This window comes from Ovis aries, chromosome 7, assembly GCF_016772045.2.
Source record: "Ovis aries strain OAR_USU_Benz2616 breed Rambouillet chromosome 7, ARS-UI_Ramb_v3.0, whole genome shotgun sequence".
In the NCBI taxonomy this organism is placed as follows: Eukaryota; Metazoa; Chordata; class Mammalia; order Artiodactyla; family Bovidae; genus Ovis; species Ovis aries.
The window spans coordinates 68,413,281-68,431,459 of NC_056060.1; the positions used below are offsets into that span (position 1 = coordinate 68,413,281).

Here is an 18,179-nt window from a genome sequence, read left to right on the forward strand (position 1 = left end):
GGGGTACCAGTGCAGGCCCAGGCCTGTGTGGCAGAAGGGTCCTCTAGTGGGCAACTTGGGCTCAAGAATGCACAATAAGCCTGGCCAAAACATCCTCAGAAGTGAGCTGTCATCTGCATCCTTTCCTACCAGGACTCGTTCCGTTCACCCCTCCTTTCACAGAAGTCAGACCTGCACTGTAGTCGGAAAGCTCTCCTGGCCCACTCCTGCCCCCTGCCCTTTATCCTTCCCAGGCGAGCTCCCAATAAATCTCTCATATGCATAATCCCATCTTGACTCTGCTTCTCAGAGGACCTGAACTAATGATCCCTTTTAATCTAAGAAAAAAGAAAGGCCAAGTTAACTGATTTTATTCAGAACTGATTGTTCTGAAGATATCTGGGCATTTTACCACTACCTACTAGCTGATTTCAGAAACCATTATATCTAAATACCATTATCAAATAATTTTTTAAATTTGTGATACAATCGTAAATATGCCTTTTTACTCTCTCATTAAATAGGAAGACTGAGGAATGGATCCACGCTGCAGGGACCTCACCATAATTTCAAAGTAATGATGAGCATAAATGACATATTAAGATACCTGTGACAACCATAATGTTGACCTGAAACATGATTTTTTTTAATAGAAAAATTTTAAGCCGTTTTCCATAAACTCTTTGGCATCTAAAGGAAGGGCCATGTGGGGTCAAGGCTGAGGACTAGCCTCCCTGAACAGAAGACAATCAATCATCAAGGAACCTGGAATAGGAGGAAGAGCGCTGAGATCTGCAGCTGGCTCAGAGACTTTATTTAAACAATACAATTGGAAGTAAACACACTGTCAACCCCTCAGAATATCCTACTTTTCTCATTTTTGAGAGCACCTCTGACTCAATACTATGGAACGTACCAGAACTTCACACACACAATAGAGAAATTCATATACTGGATGGCTAGGTATACTTAGAACTTCAGAGAAGATGCTGAGAAAATAGGATTGTGAAAAGTAAATTTTAACGCAGCGATGAGAAAAAGACTATTTATAGCACAGAGCATTTCTCTTCCCCTGGCTGCCCTCTTTCCACAAAGATGATAAAAACATATAAGGTAGCATCAGTACCAAAACAGAAAAGAACACACCAAAAAAATTGGGGGGGGGGAATGTAAATATGTACATAAGAATCAAGATGAGAGCAATCCAAGAATGAAATTTCTAAGAGCTAATGGGGAGAAATACGTTCCTAGCACCCAACATTGAAACTTGGAACATATTTTCTCACTGAAACCTTTTTGGGCACATTGGTTAGATTCTGTAGGACCCTTACAAGAAATTCTGCTTCTAGTACATCGTGAGCTAAATCAGTAGTTACAGTTGCTGCAGGGACCTCACCATGACAGATAATATGGCTTCTAAGGGATAATGCCCTCTGCATTTCAAATCAATTTGGGGAAATGAATTCACTCAGAAATATCTCATGTCAGCCCATGTAATCAGAGAAACGGTGCTATGGACTGAATTGTGTTCTCATAAAAGATATGTTGATGTGCTTTTAGTATTTTAGAATGTGACTTAATTGGAATTGCAGATGTAATTAGTAAAATTAAAATAAGTCAGAGACTTCCCTGACAGTCCAATGGTTAAGACTTCACCTTCCAATGCAGGGGGTGCGGGTTCAATCCCTGGTTGGGGAGCTAGGACCCCACATACCTCATGGCCAAAAAAAAAAACAACTAACTAAAACATAGACCAGAGGCAGTATTGTGACAGAGTCAATGAAAACTTTAAATATGGTCCACATCAAAAACAATCTTAAAAAAACAGTCATAATAGAGCAGGAGGGACCCTTAGTCCAATATAACTGGTGTCCTTGCAAGCAGAGGAGAGAGAAACAGAGAATACCATGTGAAAACAGAGACTCGTGGGGAAAAGATGGTCACGGAACAATGACAGTGGATCCTGGAGTGAGCATCTCCAAGTTAAGGAGCATCTCCAAGCTAAGGAACATCAAGGACTCTCCAGATCCTCAGACCCTAAGACAGAAGCACGGAACAGACTCCCATGTAGAACCTCAACAAGGAGTTCACCCTGCCGACACTATGATTTCTCCTACGGCCTCCAGAACTGTGAGGGTGTATATTCCTCTTAAGTCACCCAATGTACGGTTCTCTGTTAATGCAGCTCAAGGAAATGAAACCTCCCTGTCCAGCCTGTCTGCCTCTGTCACCACCGAGTCCCTAATTTGTAAATCTCACGGTAAGGCGCTGGGTTCCATGGGCCTTGAGTCCAGGCCAAAGGTGGATCAGCACTTTTGGGAATTGGAACCCTGGTAGCAAAACTCAGCCTGCCAATGCTCTCTATGGACCTGAGTCTCCTCTTTGTTCTGAGGTAACAATCTGCATTGCTGAGATGATCTAGTTCAATTCTGGACTCAATACATTACACTTAAATTATACTTTTCTTCCAAGAATACTTATGAAAATTGCCTCATTAATTCTCCCCACTCTTTTGTGCAGTAAGAAAGGGACAAGTACCATTATCTCAATTTTAAAGATGAAGACACTGAATCCTAAGGTCCTAGGACCATGAAGAACATTGAGAAGTCACTGCTTCCAAAGAGGCCAAAACCTGTTGCTTCGCAGAATCACCTGAGCAATGCAGCAAAAATACAGATCCACATGCCCAGCTCAGAAGCTTCACGACACAGCCCAAGGGTCTGTATTTCTGACAAGTTCCCCAAGGTATTTTTCTTTAATAACCTGACTAGCACGATTTGTGAACTGGCATTTGGGAACCACTGATTGATCTTGTTTTTCTCAAGTATCAGGAATATATGGCAGATCCCTTTTACAAGATAAGAATCCTTATGATCCTCCAGTGCTAATAAACTATTTTTATTCTAGTGTTACTTAAATAACTACAACCCTAAGACTAGATAGAAACCCCTAACCCTGATAGCTCTTTTATATGACTATAAAACCACAACGAACTCACAAGTTAAACACAATCCCAATAAAATCGAAATCGACACCACCAGTCGCTATGTGGCTGCTGCACCGACTGCAGCAGGGCTGGCCCCTGACAGCCTGGCAGGCTCAGGTTGCGTGGGCTCCCCGAGACTCCACCCCCCTCCCCTCTGCTCTCCAAGAGCCACTGCCAGGCCTGCCTCCCTGCAGCCTGCCTGCCTGCCTCAATGTCATGGCCTTCACTGCATGAGAACGTGATCATAAACACAATGCAATCACGCGGCACACTCAGCTCTAAGGAATCATCCCAGTAATCCAAAATATGCGTGACCTGATGGATGCACATTCGCATCCGAATGCAAGCACAAGATTTAAAATTTCTCACAGTAAACTCGTGAACCTGCCTTTGATAAACATGGACCTAATCCACCTGCCTTCTTTCTGACAGAGTCAGAACTCAGTGGATGTGGGCTTCAAGTTCTTAGCAATAGTTAACACTATATTGTGCTCACTATACAGCAGACACACATTCTAAACCTTTTCTATGAACTAACTTGTTTACTCCTCATATCAGCTATGTAAAGTGGGTACAACCAGTACCTCCACTGTGCAGAACTGGGGAAGAAAGAACAAGAACTGGGAACTGAGAGAACTGGGCAAGAAAGAGGAAGTGATCTGCCCAAGATCACACAGCTCATAAGGGCCAGACCTGGGATTTGAACCCAGGAAGTCTGGCTCCAGAGCCTGTGCTCTTCATCACTAATTACATATACTTTCAAGTTAACGTATTCATATTAGAGATTAATAGTAGAGTCTGACATCTCTCTATTCCCAACTACTGGGAACCCGAGGCACTGGTTCCAGGCTGGAATGAGTTGCACTGACTAGGAGCCTGGGTGAGGCAGGAGGCTGCACTGCACAGAGACAGAAACAAAGGGCCTCAGGGACTCACAAAGTCAAAAGGCCAGGCAACCCACCCAAAGAGGCATCCACCCAGAAAAGCTGGGTCAAGTAGGAAAATCTGGGTGAATGACAATAGGGTGGAAACCAAGGAAACCAGATGAGTGAGAGAGTCTGAAACAGACCGAGACAGAACTTAGAAATATTCTCCAAGGAGAAAAGGAAAACTCACGCAGCCTTGAATGTGACAGGGAGGAAGATATTCAAGTTGCCAATTTAGCTGCAGTAGAATCCTGCGCAAAAGAACCCGAGTCAGCGGAGTATGAACTTATACATGCTGCCCAGGAGGACCCCTCATAAGAGAGGTGAAGGTGACACTCAGATCTCTGGAGAGTTGTCACAAAAGCTCGCCGCAGGAAAAACCCAAGACTCCCTCCTCAAAGCAAGTGCATCTTTGATCCTGTCATCTGCCAGGTGTTTAAATGAACTTTCCTAACTAATACTTACTTCTCACACTCTAAAAATACAAAGACATCAGGCTACATCTAGTTGCTGTGGACTCAATGTCAGATGAAGCAAAAAGATTAAATAGCACGCTTTTCAAAAACCTTATTTGGACATAATTAATAGGAGGCTGTCTTAAAGGAAAACTGAGTTTGTATAGTGACGATAAAAGATATCCTTGTAATACTGACCAGTATGGCTTTATCCTGCCCTTCAAATTATCTGAATGTTCACCTTGGCCATCAGCACTTTATGCCTGTCTGCTTCTGGAGGGATCTTGGCACTTCTTCTTAACAAAAGGGCAATTTTCTTGAAGGGAACAACAACAACCAAAAAAAAAAAAATCACAAGGGAAATGTTGGAAATGAGAAGAACTGAAAGAAAATAAAAAGAATGTGAAAGCATAATAAGCAAGAGGAGGAAGAGGAAAGAGATGTATGACACGTGAAAGTTACAGCCGGGAGAGCAAAGCAGTCTTCTTCTTAAGCGACTGATTGACACTGAGTAAGAAGAGAGAAAGTCACTCAAATGCAATTTGGAAATGCTTTGTGCCCATAATTAAACCTTTTACTTCATAAATAAGAAAATCAACCCACTGGACTTTTGATCAAAATAGCAAGAAGCCTCACTGATGAGAGAGAAAGAAACTGAAGGAAAATCAAAGGAAAACTGTGTCACAGAGAATAGATGATCTTTCACTGCTGCAAGATATACGTACTTGTTTCTGAACTACAAAAAAACGTCATAATCATAGATACTCACATTTCACATTTTTTTTTCAAAGAGATCTTTCCTCATCTGTGTCAGCAATAAGTTTTAGGTCTGATGGTTTCATATCAAAAGTAGCATTTATTTTATGGTACAAAGTAGAAGCAAAGGTGTAGATCCAGAAGAAGCAATGTTTTCAACCTGATAAACCTACATAGATCTTCTGTTTTGACTCACTTTAACAATTTATTAACCTTCCTCTGAGACCAGGCACTTGCTGGAGGATGAATAAAGAGATAACTAAGACCTAGTCTCTGCCTTCACAGAGTGTCTATCTTACAGGGAAGACCTTGTGAGGATGAATAACACAAGTGGTTAAGCCCCTATGATGGCAAGGGCTGCTGTCACAAATAAGGAGGGAAAGAACTAATTAAGGGGTGTTTTTACTACTGCCGAAGCTCAGGGAGAGCGCTCAGTTCCCACTGAGGATATTCAAGGATGATGATTCAGTAACATGAGGTGTAACAGAGTAAGCGCACCATTCCAACAGCACAAGTACCTTCACTGCAGCTCTAAAGAAGAAAAACAACACTTATTTTAAGTCTCAACTGCTGAGTTCTGATCCTGAATCCGAGTTTGTTCCCCTTATGATTCAAAGTTCCCATGGCTTGGAGAGTGAGTGATTCCACCCAGAGGTATTTTGGGGAAATGCTTTTGTATCTATCTAGGTCCTCACGTAGATCATCAAAAGAACCGAACTGAACCTGGATTTCACAGTAAATTGTCTCCATCTCCGGTCCCACAGCATGACATTCACCTTCTAACTGTTGGCTTCAAATGGAGCACTTTTCAGATGACTTTTTCCTCTGTGTTTTGATTTTCCTACTGGCCAGGTAACTGCGGTTAGTACAGCACTGTCTAACCCTGCAAATAACATGTAGCAACATGGGGAAGTGGGGAGACAGAGAAGACCCTTCTCCAAAGTGTGTGGAGGCTAAAGCAGACTTTTTGAACCTTGAGAACAAATGTATGGACGCCAAGGGGGAAGCAGGAGAGGGATGAATTGAGAGGTTGGGATTGACACATATCCGGTATTGTTCAGTTCAGTCGCTCAGTTGTGTCCGACTCTTTGCGACCCCATGAACTACAGCACACCAGGCCTCCCTGTGTATATAAAACAGATAACTAATGAGAACCTACTGTATAGCTCAGCAAACACTATTCTATGCTCTGTGGTAACCTAAATGGGAACGAAATCCAATGAACAGGGACTATATGTATACATGGGGCATCCCTGGTGGCTCAGACAGTAAAGAATCTGCCTGCAATGCAGAAGACCCCAGTTCGATCCCTGGGTTGGGAAGATCCCCTGGAGAAGGGAATGGCTATCCACTCCAGGATTCTTGCCTGGAGAATTCCATGGACCGTGAAGCCTGGTGGGCTGCAGCCCACGGGGTCACAAAGAGCTGGACATGACTGAGCAACACTGTCACTGTCGTATGTGTACATATAGCTGATTCACCTTGCTGTACAGTAGGAATTAACACAACATTGTAAGGCAACCATATTCCAATAAAAATTAATTTAAAAATACATGCACCGAAACAAACTCACTATAAAAACTATATATTAATAAGGGCATGTATTAGTAAAACGATACCAACCAAAGCCACTGGAATGGATGATCATGTAGGAATTAATACAGAAACAGAAAACAAAGAATAAAGTGAATAAACAGATAAACATACAGTAAAACAGGAGTCAGCCTGTATGAAAACTGATGTTAATTCATTTCCATGAATACAGAAGGAGTATTAATTTGAATCTTTGACCTTGAGTTAAACAATCAAAAAAAAAAAATCTATAGTGGTCACTTAAAAAAAATTAAGCTCTTGGCTGTTTCACTTGCATTCAGTTCAGTCCAAGCAAGTCCAGGAAGGACCACATTCCTCAAAGCCCTATCTTACAGTATTCAAAACGTGCCTTCCTCTTTCTCCAGTCATTGGATCTGGGTGGAGCCAGTGGCAAAGAGATCCACCATGTGAGTGACTGCATTCTCCCACAGTGAGCAACTGATCAAGGAAGAACATAAGGGGCTTTGCTGATGGCTCAGTGGTAAAGAATCCACTTGCCAATGAAGGAGACATGGGTTCGATCCCTGGTCCAGGAAGATCCCACATACCATGGAGCAACTTAGCCCCTGCGCCATAGCTACTGAGCCTGTGCCCTAGAGCCTGGGGGCCGCAACTACTGAAGCTCGCATGCCCTAGATGGCCCACGCTCCACAAAAGAGGCCGCCACAATGAGAAGCCGTGTGCCACAACTAGAGAGGGGCCTCTGATCTTCACAGCTAGAGAAAAGGCTCGAGTAGCAACGAAGAACCAGCACAGCCAGAAAGAAAAAAATAGTTAAACAAAAAAGGGAAAAATGTAAGGAGAGCAGGCATGGACACTGAGACCTGCAATCACTCCTGGGGCAACAGTCCTGGGGGTGAGGGAACGAGATGCCCAGCTGAGGAACCAGAGAAAGAAGAGTTCAGCTGTTTGCCCACTCTCATTTTCTGTTGGAGCCTACTTCTTTCTTTTGTTTTGGTTTCACTGTTGTTTTTTTCAAAATTATGATTACAAGCATCAGCTCAGTTCAGTTCAGTCACTCAGTCGTGTCCGACTCTTTGCAACCCCATGAATCACAGCACGCCAGGCCTCCCTGTCCATCACTAACTCCCGGAGTTCACTCAAACTCAGGTCCATCGAGTCGGTGATGCCATCCAGCAATCTCATCCTCTGTTGTCCCCTTCTCCTCCTGCCCCCAATCCCTCCCACCATCAGAGTCTTTTCCAATGAGTCAACTCTTCGCATGAGGTGGCCAAAGTACTGGAGTTTCAGCTTTAGCATCATTTCTTCCAAAGAACACCCAGGACTCTTTTATTTAAAAAAAATTTTTTTTACTTTACAATACTGTATTGATCTTGCCATATATCAACACGAATCCACCATGGGTGTACATAAATTCCCTCTCCTGAACCCCCCTCCCACCTCCCTCCCCATACCATCCCTCTGGGTTATCCCAGTGCACCAGCCCCAAGCATCCTGTATCCTGCATCAAACCTAAACTGGAGATTCATTTCTTATATGATATTATACATGTTTCAATGCCATTCTCCCAAATCATCCCGCCCTCTCCCTCCCACAGAGTCAAAAAGTCTGTTCTGTACATCTGCGTCTCTTTTGCTGTCTTGCATACAGGGTTATCGTTACCATCTTTCTAAATTCCATACATATGTGTTAGTATACTGTATTGGTGTTTTTCTTTCTGGCTTACTTCACTCTGTATAATCGGCTCCAGTTTCATCCATCTCATTAGAACCGATTCAAATATATTCTTTTGATGGCTGAGTAATACTCCATTGTGTATATGTCCAACAGCTTTCTTATCCATTCATCTGCTGATGGACATCTAGGTTGCTTCCAGGACCTGGCTATTATAAACAGTGCTGCGATGAACACTGGAGTACACGTGTCTCTTTCAATTCTGGTTTCCTCGGTGTGTATTGGAAATAAGAGCAAAAATAAACAAAGGGGACCTAATTAAACTTAAAAGCTTCTGCACAACAATGGAAACTATAAGCAAGGTGAAAGACAGCCTTTGAAATGGGAGAAAATAATAGCAAATGAAGCAACTGACAAACAACTAATCTCAAAAATATACAAGCAACTCCTGCAGCTCAATTCCAGAATAAATGCCCCAATCAAAGAATGGGCCAAAGAACTAAATACACATTTCTCCAAAGAAGACATACAGATGGCTAACAAACACATGAAAAGATGCTCAACATCACTCATTATCAGAGAAATGCAAATCAAGACCACAATGAGGTACCATTTCACACCAGTCAGAATAGCTGTGATCCAAAAGTCTACAAGCAATAAATGCTGGAGAGAGTGTGGAGAAAAGGGAACCCTCTTACACTGTTGGTGGGAATGCAAACTAGTACAGCCACTATGGAGAACAGTGTGGAGATTCCTTAAAACACTGGAAATAGAACTGCCTTATGACCCAGCAATTCCACTGCTGGGCATACACACTGAGGAAACTAGAATTGATCTCCTTTACAATGGACTGGTTGGATCTCCTTGCAGTCCAAGGGATTCTCAAGAGTCTTCTTCAACACCAGAGTTCAAAAGCATCAATTCTTTGGCGCTCAGCTTTCTTCACAGTCCAACTCTCACATCCATACATGACCACTGGAAAACCATAGCCTTGACTAGAGGGACCTTTGTTGGCAAAGTAATGTCTCTGCTTTTGAATATGCTATCTAGGTTTGTCATAACTTTCCTTCCAAGGAGTAAGCGTCTTTTAATTTCATGGCTGCAGTCACCAACTGCAGTGATTTTGGAGCCCAAAAAAATAAAGTCTGACACTGTTTCCACTGTTTCCCCATCTATTTGCCATCAAGTGATGGGACCGGATGCCATGATCTTCGTTTTCTGAATGTTGAGCTTTAAGCCAACTTTTTCACTCTCCTCTTTCACTTTCAACAAGAGGCTTTTTAGTTCCTCTTCACTTTCTTCCATAAGGATGGTGTCATCTGTATATCTGAGGTTATTGATATTTCTCATACATACACACAAAATATAAAACTTACCATCTTAAACCTTTTCTAAATGTACAGTTCAATAGTGTTACACATATTCTGATTGTTGTAACAATGGATCTCCAGATCTTTTTCATCTTCCAAAACTGAAATCTATACCCATTAAACAACAGCTCCTCACTTCCATCTCTCCTTAGCCTCTGGCAGCCACCGGTTCTGCCTTTTTCATTATAAGGTGAGTCAACTTAAAAGGAGGGAACAGAGCTAGGTAAAGTGGCATTAAACTCCTTCACTTTACGACACGTCACAAACAGCAATGAACTAGGAATGAAGGACATTCATTAAGGATAATTTTACAAATAAAAGAAAGATTTTCATTGTTCTTCATATACTATAAAGTTAGGCAGCATCTCTTTCAGGAATGCAACTTTGGCTGATCAGACACCTGAAAGGGTCCAAAGTTCTCTTTGGAAAGAGACGGTTATTGAATCTAATAATATTTATCCCTGTGCTCCTGCCAATGATCTTTAGCAATGCAAAATCTGTGGCAGCTCAGCAAATAAATAATGCAGTTTGAAGAGCAGCACTAAAAGATGATGGTAAAACTAACCAAATTCATGTTGAGGGCCAATTGATGACTTCATAAAATATCAAATTAATCAAACAGCCCTAACACAGCAAAAGAAAAAAAAGTCATATATTCTCAGCAGCAGCTTCACACTCCCCAGGATGGGCCTGGTCAGGAAGCCAACAGACGCCACAAAACTTAGATACAGAGTCACCCTTACCAGAGGGATGCACTCAATTACTGTCTACACAGTCTAGAATGTCACTGGTCCAGAACAAGACTACTAAGTATTCAACTGATGCAATGTTCACACAACTAAAATTATAACGGTGATAGTTCCACCAAAGGAAAAAAAAGTGACTGTACTTGCAGAGCTAATATATTCTTATGGATAACATTGATGGAATAGAGGAAACTCTTTAGCCTCTTCACAACTTTTGATAAAATGGGTCATCATTTGTTACAACAATCGATGTCCTTTTCAGTTCAGGGCATCACCATTCTGGATTTAAATACTCTTTCTCCAAATTCAAGGGGCTTCCCTGGTGGCTCAGACAGTAAAGAATCTGCCAGCAATATGGGAGACCCCGGTTCAATCCCTGGGTCGGGAAGATCCCATGGAGAGGCGCACAGCAACCCACTCCAGTATTCTTGCCTGGAGAATTCCATGGACAGAGGAGCCTGGCAGGTTACAGTCCGTGTAGTCACAAAGAGTTGAACACAACCGAGTGACTAACGCTTTCACTTTCTCTGAATTCAACATGCTCCTTCGGCCTCTGGAGGTCCATCTGGCTTCTCCCTTGGTCTTCAGCCTTCCTTCACTATACATCAGTAGACAAGCTGACACTGCCTATTGCTTCCACCCAACTGAGTTTCTTAGAGCATTCTTTAAAAGATATCCTAGGCTTACTAACGAGTTAACAACTCAAAATTAAACACACTAAAACTAAGAGAAAATTTTAGAATATTGTAAGCCTGAATGTTCAAAAAACAACGTTCAACTTCGCTGTTTTATCCCAGCCTACTATCAAAGTTCTGACACACTATCTTAAAAGTTCTCTGCTCCCTCAACTGCCCTGACCTTATCCCAGGCTTTGGTCATCTCCCACTCAGGTTATTCCCAGCACCTTCCCAGATAAAAACCAAGCTCTAGCCAGACTAGGCCCAATGCCATCTGCTCCCCTGACCCCAGTCTCTCTAACTCTCATTTTCTCCATAACACTTTTGATTATTCTTATATCAGCTAACTGTGTGCTTACTGGTTGCCAGCTCTGTGCTGAGTATTCTGCACACATGCCATGCAGTTCTCAGAACAACTCTACTGCCATCCCCATTTCACAAAAGGAAGCTGAGGAAGTGCTAGGTCCCTGGGAACTTTCTACAGATACCTGATATGCACTATCTCTTTTTTTAATTGAAGGATAATTACGTTACAGAATTTTATTGTTTTTGTCAAACCTCACCATGAGTCAGCCATAGATATACAAATATTGGTTCAAGAGGGAGGGGATATATGTATATCTATGGCTGATTCATGGTGAGGTTTGACAGAAAACAATAAAATGTGTAAAGTAATTATCCTTCAATTAAAAAATAAATAAATTTCAAAAATAAAAAAGAGGGAGGGGGTATATGCACTATCTCTTGATTTCAGAGCTTTTCAGCCCAGGATTTTCAGACCTGTTGGCTGGTCTGCCTGCCTCTCGGCTGCATTTGCTCAGCCACTCTCCCGTCTTGAAACAGGCCCCTCCTTTGGCTTCTGTGACATCACACTTCCCCGTACCTCTCAGTTTACTCTTCCTCAGTCTCCTTTGGGGGTTTGACTGACTCTGTCTCATCCTTGGATTACTAAAGCTTCCCCAGGTCCCGTTCCATGTCATTATCCTTCTCCCTCTAAACTTGCTCCCTAAGCAATATCATCTACTCCCCTGGCATCAGTTATCATCCAGTGCCGACGACTGCAAAATGGATAGCTCCAGCTCAGTTTCTCCTCTAAACTCCAGATAAATCTCTCCTTTAAGGGCTTTCCATGTACCCAAAATTTAACCAGTAATCTCTCCCCCTCTCCACAACTTACTCTATCCCTAATTTGGCTCATACCCTGGTCTTCCCCACCTCAGTAATGACACCATTATCCACCCAACTGCATCAGCCAGAACCCTCTGGGTCATCTTTAGCACTTTTTATCTCTCTCTCCCAAAATCCAATAGCCATGAAGACTTTTTGATTCTGTCTCTTAAATCACTCCGAATCCATCCATTTTCTTCTCTGTCCCAGCAAAAGCCAGTCTCCTTCTTGCCCAGTTGACTGTAGCAAGCCCTTTGCTGGCTTCCCAGCATCTGCTCCTGCTCACCTTTACTCCACGGCCACTCCTTGTACAGCATCCCCTACAATACATTCTGCAGCCAGAGCAATGCCTTCAGAATTCAAATAGCACATCAGAACCCTTCTACGGCATCTCACTACTCACAGGAAGAAATCCCCAATCCTTAACCCGGGCAGCAAGGTCTTGCAGAGTCTGGTCCCTGTCAGGTTCACTAGCCTTCCTCTGCTTCCTTTTAACTCCAGGACACCTGCCTTCTTTCAGGTCCTCAAATACTTCTTCCTGCCTCTAGCCTGAACAATTCAGTTTGCTTTGCCTGATATGCTCCTTTCTTAGCCCATACTACCCATTTCCTACACATCTGAATTCATAAACACATGGCCACAGGAAGCCTTGTCTGATCCCCCTCAGGTCAGGACCTCTGCTATAAGATCTCTGGCTACCTAATCTCCTTATGGTCTTAATCACAACAGTAATTTAAAGACTGGTGATTGCTTGATTAATCTCTATTCCCTTCCCTCCCACTAAAATGTAGGTGTTGAGAGGGCAGTCACTGTGTCAGGGAGCATGCAGGATTCTCACCTAAGTTTCCATAAACTTAGTTAGTTAAGAATGTTGACATGTGTTACAGGTCACATCAGTCACCATCCTCATGCAACAACCATGCATGTGTCTTTGTGTAATGACTTTAATTTTTGTGTTAGACATGTTATAAATATGTTATCATATGCTAGACTGTAAATCCTAGAGAGTCAAAAAAGGTTTAGCCTCTTAAGAGTTAGGATAATGAGAAATTAGTATCTGAGACGTCATGCCCTATGGAGGATGGAACCAAGAAGGTCTGGTGTGAATGATCACATAAACCAATTCACTTCTCACGTGGAGACTGGCAGCACCGATTCTACAGCATTATCAAGGCCACTTTCCACTCCTCTCAGTGTCTACATCGGCCAGCAGAGGGATGAGAAAGCTTTTGAAGCCATAGTGAAATGTGCAATGAAGGGTTAGTTACCTATCAGGTTAATATACATTCGGCTTCTTGATGATATAACATCCAAGGACATTCTTTTTTTTTCCCTAAGACAATTATGGAGGAATGTCACTTGCCAGTAAAGCTATCAAGGCCTGTAGTATTATATACAGTGTGTTTATGACAGTTCAAACACAAAAATATCACACTTAAAACTTAGTTAAAAATATAATTTTTCATGGCTCACCACTTATGTCCTTTGATTTCATTTGGGTCTAGTCCAGGACAACCAAACACACTCATTACTTTCCATCTGTCCTGGGTCAGACCATGAATGCCCCCTCACCCAAGAAATGCCCAGACCACACTGCCACTGCTATATGGGAAAAGTGATGGAAGCCTGGTGATTTCAATTGAAAGGTGGCTGTGACTTCCTGGAGGAAACTCAAGCTTCCTTGAGCATCCTGAGGATGCTCAAGCCATGTGCTAAGGCATACCTCAATGGAGAGGAAAATAGAGCAGGAAGAAAAAGTATTTCCAATGTGATCCTCTACCAGGCTACATTTCTTCTCATGTATTAATTCTGATACAGAAAGCAACAATGTCCCAGGTCAAACAGATAAACTTGATACTTGGAACAAAACAAGTATTCAGTTAAACTTGTCAATCATTCATTTAAAAAATCATTTAAGGGCTTGTAAAATACATGATATACTACCGTTCATGCTCAGTTGTGGCCAGCTCTTTGTGAACCTTTGGACTGTAGCCCACCAGGCTCCTCTGTCCATGGGATTTCACAGGCAAGAATACTGGAGTGGATAGCCATTTCCTTCTCCAGGGGATCTTCCCAACCCAGGGATCAAACCCACATCTCCTGCATCTCCTGCACTGCAGGTGGATTCTTTCACCTGCTGAGCCATCAGGGAAGCCTGAAATGCATGACAGTATGTTAAATTCATAGGAGAAAGTGAGGTGAAATAAATAGGGCTCTTGCCTGGATTTCAGGATCTCACCATCTTAAAGGGATCATATATGCAAATAACCTGAATATGAGGCAACATAATTACCTCATATTTAATTAATAAGAGCAGAGCATCTTTAAAGTGCTATGTTAATAGGAAACATTCCTTACATCCTTGCTCAAAGCTTGAGCCACAGACCAGCATCACTGCATCCCATGGGAGCTTGTTAGAAATGCAGAATCTCAGGGGCCACTGCACAGATTCTACTATGTCAGAATCTGCACTTTAACCAGATCCCCAGTGATTCAAATGCTCCATAAAATCTGGAGAAGCACTGTTTTGCATTATTTGGCGCTCAGTCACTGCCCACCAGTAATAACATGATGGATGTAGACTTCAAAACAGGGGCTCAGATTTTCATAGAATAAATGCTTGACACGCTGTTTCTAAAGTGAATCTCTGAGGGCTTTGTTTTAGAATTTAAATGTACAAAATGTAATTCCAAGGCTCAGCAAATTGTATGGCCCTGCATTTTAATATCCTATGAGGACTCAGACCCTTGCCTGAAACTCTAAAGGACTTAAAATTACAGCTCTATTCAGGGAGGTGAGAATATTTTCTTTCAAAGCTTCATATGTATCAGGTTGACCTTGTAGAAGCCACTGGAGGAGATGGAAACTTTTATCCAGATATTCAACCTGATGATAAAAAACTTTTAGAGGGAATGTCACTGGAGGGAACTGAGATGGGATTCTTCCCAACTCCAGAGCTGCTGAGTCACAGAATCATAAACTATGAGCACAGGAAAAAGCTTAGAGGTTATTCTCTGAGTTCTGCTTCCCTCCCAGAGAAAATCAGTCTGCGGTACTTCATATCTGCAGTTTCTTCTTCCAATGAGCTCCCAGGGACCACAATTATCAACCAACCAATCAGCCAACCCAGAAATATTTTTGATCTTCTGATACCTGCAAAGTGCTATAGGGACAGAAAGATAAACTTGTTCCCTTACAAAGCACGTAGTTTCATGAGATGAAATAAAAGCTCCTAACAAAACTGCAAGAGTTTTTTGTCATGAGATGCACAGTGAAGAGATGCTTAAAAGAGAAAGAGATCCCTGAAGATAAGAGGTCAGACAGGGTTTCCCAGCACTGGAAGGAACCTTGGAGTCCATCAATCCCAGGTTCTTCCTTCCTGCTAAGGAAACGGAAGTGCACGGGGTTAGCTGCTTTAGCCAAAGTCATGATGCAAATCTCCAGACGAAACACAGTGAGAAGTCCAGGTCCTGGTCAACAACTCACCACACACACAGCCCTCAGCACTGCTGGCTTCCTGGACTCAAGCTCTGTGGCAGTGTTGGTTGTCCACAAAATCCATTCTCCCCTTCTGTAACGAAAGAGCTGTATCTGGGCATGTGCTGCCCAGAAGCCCTGATTTTCTATTATTTTGCACTTAGAGCTGGCTCTGTGACTAAGTTGTAGCCAATGAAATATCAGTGAAAGTGACCTATGTGACTCTGGGGCCCAGAAGTGCCTCCTTCACACCCTCCTTCCCGTTCTCACCAACTGCATCCCCAACACCAACACCATCCTACTGGATGTCAGAGCAGCCACTTAAAAACAGGAATCTGTAGACTTCCCTGATGGTCCAGTGTCTAAGATTCCACACTCCCAATGCAGGGGGCCCAGGTTCAACCCCTGGTCAGTGAACTAGATTCCACACGCCACAACTAAGAGTTCATGTGCCACAACTAAAGACCTGATACAGCCAAATAAATAGATAACTAAACATCTTTTTTAAAAAATGAACCTGCATCCCTGACATCTGTGGAAAAGCCTAACAACCTGGGATTCACACTTCGGACTTCCATGTAAGAAAGAATTAATCTTCTCTATTTTTTAAACCAGTGAATTATTTGGGGATATTTTTGCTGTAAACATCCAGCCTTACCCTAAGCAATATAGACTATAATCAATATAACATAATCAAAGTGGGGTTCAATTAAATGGTATAAAAGCTGTAATAAGAAGTCTGATAGCTTTCCGCGTCCCTCGCGGCGGGCGGCGGGCGTCGGGACGGAGCCGCGCACTCGGATCTGGGTCTTCGCGGTCAACGGCTTCTTTTAGGGCCCCGCCGCAGCCGACCCGGCTCCTCGGTGGAGAGAAGATGGTGGGCCGGAACAGCGCCATCGCCGCCGGCGTGTGCGGGGCCCTTTTCATCGGTTACTGCATTTACTTCGACCGCAAGAGACGGAGTGACCCCAACTTCAAGAACAGGCTGCGAGAACGAAGAAAGAAACAAAAGCTTGCCAAGGAGAGAGCTGGGCTTTCCAAGTTACCTGACCTTAAAGATGCTGAAGCCGTTCAGAAATTCTTTCTAGAAGAAATACAGCTTGGTGAAGAATTACTAGCTCAAGGTGAATATGAGAAGGGCGTGGACCATCTGACGAATGCGATTGCTGTGTGTGGACAGCCGCAGCAGTTACTGCAAGTGTTGCAGCAAACTCTCCCACCACCAGTGTTCCAGATGCTTTTGACTAAGCTCCCGACAATTAGTCAGAGAATTGTAAGTGCTCAGAGCTTGGCTGAAGATGATGTGGAATGAGAAACAAATGTCAACATAATGATCTCAATTAAAACATATTTCTAAAATCTTAACTCAGAAGATGATCGGCTCTGGGGGAGTAAGGGCAGATAAGCTTGTTATGGACTGTCCTCCACAGTGACGTCTACCAAAGTTAATTTTTACTTTGTGTAGATCCATTTGTCTGTTTTATTTATTTTTCCCAGTGAAAAGTGTATTTTGATAGAGAGCTTTTCTTTTTATAAATACACTATGAATTACTGAAATATGCATTTTGTTTATTCCTAAAATGTGTAATTAGAATGTACATATAACATCCCATTACATTAAAAATACCCAGTGCTCGGTTTTGAAAGGCCCCAAAAAATGTAGAAGAAAACTAAAGAATATACTTGTTTTGCTCTACATCAGAAAGTTGGCTGGAAACTTGTGTTGATCAAAACTGAGCATTAAAATAAGAGATTATTTCTTTCCATTTAATCTCTTAAATATGTGTAATGTGCTGCTATGCTATAATAACAACTTCACCCCCTCCCTTGAAATATTTTCTTTAAATCAGTGGGTTTGATGTATTCTGGATATTTATCTCCTTGTATTTTAGATACATGTAGTTGCGGATAGCACCAGGAATTAGATGCTATACATTCTTCATCTGGCTGAGTAAGCTTTACCAGTTAATGTCTGCCCACTTGCCTCATATATAGACTGAGGAAATGGGTCTGCTAATTCAGCTTCTAATTCCTTTGGTTCTGTGCAGCATTTTCAAATCCCTCTTTATGAGGGAAATACCTGTTTGGGCAGCCAGCCCTTGCATTTTTTTATACTCTAAATTTTGCATGCTTGCCTGACTTAGTATTCCTGAATTGTTTTTTTTAAAGGTATAACGTGTTGATTTTCACTGAAATCATGGTTCTGTCACTACTTTGGTAAATTAACCTGAAACGTAACCTTCACGGTAACTGGGACGATATGCTTGTAAAAGTGTGTGTTCCCTTTTGCTTTTATCCTGAGTGTACCTCTTTAATCCCCTACCAACCCTTATCTTGTATGAGAATAAGGTGTAACTTTGTGGCTGAAGACTTGAATGAAGATAATGGGACCTTTTATTCTCTAAATAGTGA

At 42.4% G+C, this 18,179-nt stretch overlaps 2 protein-coding genes across 6 annotated transcripts in view; one reads left to right on the forward strand and one right to left on the reverse strand.

Moving 5' to 3' along the window:
* The window catches only part of ARMH4 (armadillo like helical domain containing 4), a 258,708-nt gene that overhangs the window by 27,063 nt on the left and 213,466 nt on the right, over positions 1 to 18,179 (reverse strand). The window lies entirely within an intron of this gene.
* LOC114115623 (mitochondrial import receptor subunit TOM20 homolog) lies at positions 16,529 to 17,533 on the forward strand. The gene has a single exon (XM_027971896.3). The coding sequence runs from the start codon at positions 16,642 to 16,644 to the stop codon at positions 17,077 to 17,079; it is 438 nt and encodes a 145-aa protein (XP_027827697.1). The 5' UTR covers positions 16,529 to 16,641; the 3' UTR covers positions 17,080 to 17,533.